General features: G+C 36.6%; 1 protein-coding gene across 1 annotated transcript in view; it reads left to right on the top strand.

Annotated features, from left to right (window-relative positions):
* Nucleotides 1-4,436: 4,436 nt before the first annotated feature.
* The window catches only part of LOC144439317 (prokineticin receptor 2-like), a 40,349-nt gene continuing 38,501 nt past the window's right edge, over nt 4,437-6,284 (top strand). The window contains exon 1 of the mRNA XM_078128597.1: nt 4,437-4,927. Coding sequence (XP_077984723.1) covers nt 4,437-4,927 — 491 coding nt within the window. The remainder of the gene's footprint in view (nt 4,928-6,284) is intronic.

The raw sequence follows: 6,284 nt of genomic DNA, 5'->3' as shown, positions 1-6,284 counted from the left end.
TAGAACTAGCGTTATTGTTTTTTTAGTGAATGAACTGGGATCTAACTTATTAATTCTAAAGTCTTGGAGGCTCACGATTTTGTTTCTGTATTGTTGGTTTTGATATAATATCCCACGATTCGTTTGCAAGATATTGTTGATACAGACATTGAAACAGATGTTATGGTTTCACCTTTCAAGTAAAAGTATCACTTTTGTCGGTTACCCCCCCCCCCCCAATTTATTAAAAGTTAATGTTGCATTTTTCGATATGGAGCGTGACAGCAATTTATTTCTCCATCTAAATATAAAGCGTCTTACAGTCTTCATCTTGGTGTCATTTAAAGTCATTACTTCTCGGAATGCAATTGACGGCATCAATTTATATGAACGAATAAATTCCTCTTGCGAATAGCGTTATTTGTGGAAAGTGAAATTGCTCAAATCTTGGGCAGTGTTTATTTTGTTTATTCCAGTCTTCCAGTTTAATAATCACGTCTTTGATCATAACTGCCCAAAGGAAAAGGTTGCTTTGGAATGTTCCTCTCTATCATTTTTGAAAGCGTTCCTGTTTCCACTAATCTCAGTCGTGATCTTTTCATCCTGTTTATATCCGACAGAATTCAAGGAAAAAGGTCTACAAAGAATAAATCCATACCATTTTCTCTTCAGCACTGTTTACATGGTTGTAATGATAAACAGTCCTTGGACTTCTTTGGGTACATATGACTGATGCGCTACTTGTTAGTTGAAGAATGAATGTGTCAACGAATAAAATCACAATGCCTGTACTCGACATATCCATCTCGACTTACACACTGTCTTATAAATGAGGTAGAATTCTAACGTAAATAATTCCTAGTTTTGTACATTTAAATCCCCTTGTTAATTAAAAAAAAGACAGTTTACAATTGTTTAGTGGTTATGCTCAGAATCGCGGAGTTTACTTCGAGGTTCCGCTTTGAATCATTGAAGAAATGTTTGTTTCTCTATAGACGTTGATGACTACGGTTTCAATCTCAGTAGTGAAACATTTGTTCACGTACATTGTCAGCATAGTATTCCCACTAGACGTTGAGGAGTAAGGTTCTATCTCTGCACTGAAATGTTTGTTCACGTACATTATCAGCATAGTATACGGAGTATTTGTCGGCACTTTTCATTTTAAGTTATCAATGCAACATATTTTGGGATCTCAAAACACGAGGGATTAAAAATTCAATTTGTTCTGAACCGGAAAGCCAACAAATAATCCATGCAGATATAGATTCATAATCGTCCTTACCCTTTGATACAATCAATCAGAAAATGGAAGATTATTAACTTTCTTCAAAATGAGATCATGTGACCTAAATTATAATAGAATCGTTTTACACAGTGTGTGAGCCATGTTTGGAATTGTATGTCGTTAAAATAGGACACAATTGAACAGAAATGAATATCCCTAGTTGTGACACTTAATTATACAGATGTCATTTCTGAATATTGTTCAAATTCTCCATGACCCTGTTTACAAGATGATATGAACTTTGGCGATTTATCGTTTACTTTGACGATGTCTAATTTGACGTACTTAACCGGTTGCACGTAGCGTTGTTTCAATATTGTCAATTTATGGACCTTTGAAGAGTACCGCCATTATATAGGATGCCCCTCAGGGACAAATTTCCAAGAAAATCAAAGTTCTTACAATTTGCCACGTGAAAGCTTGTTACTTTAAATAATAAAAGAAAGTTCAAAGTTCACAGTCTTGTTTTCAAGGAAATCGACACTCTTCAGATTCCCACAGTTGTCGGCAGCCATATTTATGTCTAATTTTGACTTCTATTCGGAGTCAGAGATTCAGTCAGGCTATAGTAATGCACGTATACAGCAGTTACATTCTGAGTGTGTACTTTCGATCAGATACGATATCAGCAAGCTTTCATGTGAGGGTAAACACAATAACGATACTAAGCAGAGATTAACATCTCTGTGAAAATGTTTCTAATAATTGTATGGTTTGTGTAGTCACTCCAAAGTTTGATATTTGAATGTTGAAACTTATCAAATCTACCAAGTCTACCATGTGTTGGTTGTTATATAACAAAAATATTGAAACCTAAAAGAACATTTGCCTGGTTGGACAAAAGCTTACTAACATTGTTACAATTTATCGTCTGGCGTGAAAAAAATCTTACCAACATTGCTTCTTTGGTCGTCTGGGGCCACATATATCTTAACCAGCACTGCTACATTAATATTTTCTTTGCGCCGACAGTGAGCTACCATTATCAGTTAAATGTACAAGTTTAAGACAACAGGTGGAGGTAAACCTAACATTGGTGGGTTCATTAAGATATTTTGTTACAGTGAATTGACTAATTTTACAGCAATTCTTGTCATGCCTGTCTGTCTATAACATTTCGAAGTGTTAATTAAATTAGATTTAGCAATGTATGTCAATATTTGTCTCTACACATGATAAAATGTAGCAATGGTGTTAAGATTGTTGTCCAGCCAGAAGACGTTCTGGTTCGTGATTTTCGTTGTAGCAGTAGTGTGTAGGCTGCGGTGGTCCTGGTCTGTGGTTACATCATTGACCTAATACAGAGCATACGCTATGTCAGCAATGTTTATCTTAACACAAAACCTTGCGATAAGTCACACTGAACTTGATATCTCGTCTAATCATAACTTCATGCTCATGGTGAATGACCTGTAATTCTAAAGCACAGCATATCGGTAGTGCTCTGGACTCGACCACAGAATGTCTACAACAGCAATGATAAACCTTAGATCCGTAAATGCCTGTGTTATGACTAGATTAAGCCTAGACTGAAGAATATCTATAGTGGGCAGGGTATAACGTAGTCTGTTGGGACATCGGGTACAAACTCATACGTATCATACAACCCAGTGACTCATGAAGTATGACAAGCACGTGCGCGTACATACATACATTTACAAATTGCGCTTCAACATACATTCGTTGACGATCTCTGTTTATTTATATCCAGACGCAGCCGTGTCCTTAAAATGGGGTGTTTCTGTTTCTCCTGCATATTAGGTATACCTGAGTCCAAGATCGCTCACGGAGATTGCTCCGTGAACCGGAGATAGCTCGAGAATGTTTCACTCTGAAACAAAGTAGGAATACTGATTACGATTCTTTCCGTCATATATACCCTATAATTACCCAAATCAGTGTTTCTACATCGCTAACTAAAATACACATTTCACTTTGTCACATTTACGATAAGAGTGTGGACATCCAAATGAAGTTTCCTTACTAGCAATTGCCAACTGTTAATGTCAATTCTTTCCTCTCCGAAAGCAGAAAACGACATCCGGACAGCATTCATGCTTGATTGACTAAACTCACATTTAGACAGTTGGATTAACGATGATTGAAGCATCCGATGACTCAAAGATATATTTGTAACACTACAGTCACACACATGTATGCTGGACACAAAACAAATCGATAAATTAAATCATCAATTAAAATGTTTAGAAAAATCATTTGGTAGGTGCATGATATTTACTAGTATGTAAGGTGACTGTTATATATACACACGCGATGTATAGTGCAATGCACGTTTCTGAGGTTACGCCTCCCAAATCAAGAGAGAGAAATTATGAGTCCATCATGATTGTTCTCCGTGATATATGTGATGTACTGTCATCAACTAAACAAGTCTTGTAAACGAGAGATATTGAGCGAAATCAGATTTGATTTTAGCACAAAGACGTTATTATCATGTTTAAAATTTGCATATATACTGCTGGTCAGACAATACAGACAACGAAAGCAAACAAAATCACGAAAAATATGACAACTGTTGCAAATCCGTATGGTGGCCGATAGTCATTATGTTTGTAGGAATATAACTTAGACCGACTCGGAGATTATTTTACGAATTGTTTTACAAAAATTGAAAAAAAATGCCTTGTAGTTTGTTAATGGCTGTTTAATAAAGTGGTTATATGTAAATACCTTGGACCCAAGCCTGTAGAGAAACTTGGGAAGAAGCTTATCAAACGTTGTCAGAGACGATAATTTATTACTGTAATAGAACCACCCACATTGTGTATTAGGCTATGGACGATCATTGCTTGAACAATACGCATCTTACTAACAGTTGACAGACAGACATACAGACGGATGGTCCAACCACTTACAACAGTCAAGACATTTGGAAATGAGATTGCAGTTTAAGATTTAACTTTTAAAAAGCTGGTCAGCTAGTTCGACTCATACTTCCATAATTAACTTACACGAAGCAGCATCACCTTACACGGTGAACGCTCCGGGGAATAGGTGAAAATCTACGGAGGCTTGCCACACACACATTCATGATTCAGACATCACGCACTAGGAGTTGAAAAGGACGTCAGTGTCTAGTCGCATAATTTCCAACGTATTCACCGAAGGAAACTCGGTATACACGTTTTGTCAAGACCAACGTTCAAACATGAATGAAACAGAAGTTAGAATTCAACATGCCTCTGAAGCAGTTTTGCTGGCGAATGACACCCCAGATGCAGATCCAAACGGACTGATGAGAATTAGGAATTACTCGGCTGATTTAATGAAATTGTTTGAACTTTACGGTAAAGGCGTTGATCTTGATGACGAGAACTACCTACCAGAGATGCATCCTGTTGTCAAAATATTGTTAGTCGTTATATTACTGTTGGTCATCATGGTATGTGGCTTTGGTAATACGCTACTGGCGTTCACTATATTTCGTCTGAAGCGGCTACGAACTGTGACCAATCTCTTCATAGCAAGCCTGGCCCTTTCCGATGCTCTGGTCGCTGTGCTGTGCGCCCCGTTAAGTCTATACTTTTATCTTGCTCAGACGTGGATTTTTGGCGAGTTCATGTGTATTATTGTTGGTACAGTGAAGATCGTCTCCCTCAACGTCTCCGTCAATACATTGTTGGTCATTGCAATAGAACGGTATGTATACCCCAATTTTATTTTTCATTATGGTCACCTGGTATTCACCATATTGAGGCATTCGAACCTACCTCCCCCCGTCCCCCACAACATAGTGTTAGTATTGATGGTAATTGTATATTATATACTGTTGCAATCATGGAAAATAAACAACTTCAAGGAAATAAAAATCTGGACAACTTAAAATATCTAGATTATTTAGTTACTCCAAATTGAAACTCCAAAGAAATGTTTATCAACGCAACAGAAGGTGTTCAACAAATGATGGTACATCAGGTAAGCTGAAAAATAGAAACACTTGTATGTGTTGCGTGCATGGTATCTACAAAGTCATAGCGTTTCCCGCTCTTACATAATGATATATCTACAATTTTCTAGCATTGGCCATCCCTTAATTTGATATCGACAATGCCTTAGCTTAGCTCATTTCTACATTACGATATCTACAATACCTTAGCTTAGCCCATTTCTACATTATGATATCTACAATACCTTAGCTTTGCATTATGATATTTACAATTTCGTAGAATTTGCCATCACTTAATCATAATATGTACAATCATGTCATAGCATTGTCCATTCCCAGTGTATGATATCTACAATGTCGTAGCATTGGCCAGTTTTCTACATTATGATATCTACAGTTACTGTATCTCTGCATTGGCCATTTCCATTTTTTTAAATATCTATAGTGTCTTAGCATTGCCCACTCCTACATTATATCTACTTTGCTTTGGCTCCTATACCATGGCATCTATGTCTTGGCACTGCTAATTTCTACATTATGTCTACAATTTCTTAGCATTGGTCATTCATAAAGCACATATGTGATCTGCATATGTGATCTAACTTATACATGGACATGTACCATCTCTAAGTACGCCTTGAATATAACGTGCACAAATCGCAATAAATAATTATGTATATCATATCCATTATTATTGCCGTTGTAATTTTGAAACAAGTTCTCGTCAAGTCCTTCAGGTCTTTACACGACTCACGAATTTGCAGCATAAATAATGTTATGGTCATAGTTTCGCTTATGTGTAATTAACGGTTGAAATTATATAAGTACGTATGGTAACGAATACAACTAAAACTAACGTGGAACATCTTTATTTATCCCTGAAAAGTGTTTACCAGGGTGAGCAGTTCTACTTGGCATGTTAGGCATTTGATTATCGTTTTGACAGCAGGGAAGAGTTGTAATTACATGTAAATAGCTACAGAGCTTCAATTGCCATTATTTATAGCATTTATCAACAGATGATTTATTGTAGGAAGACAAAAACGAAATCCGAGACAGTAGTTTGGATTATACAGAATGATGTGTTTTGTACTTTGTTCCTCTGACCGT

The sequence above is a fragment of the Glandiceps talaboti genome, chromosome 8 (assembly GCF_964340395.1).
Source record: "Glandiceps talaboti chromosome 8, keGlaTala1.1, whole genome shotgun sequence".
NCBI classification, from domain to species: Eukaryota; Metazoa; Hemichordata; class Enteropneusta; family Spengelidae; genus Glandiceps; species Glandiceps talaboti.
The sequence above is the reverse complement of the archived record's forward strand: the minus strand, read 5'-3'. Positions and strand labels throughout refer to the sequence as shown.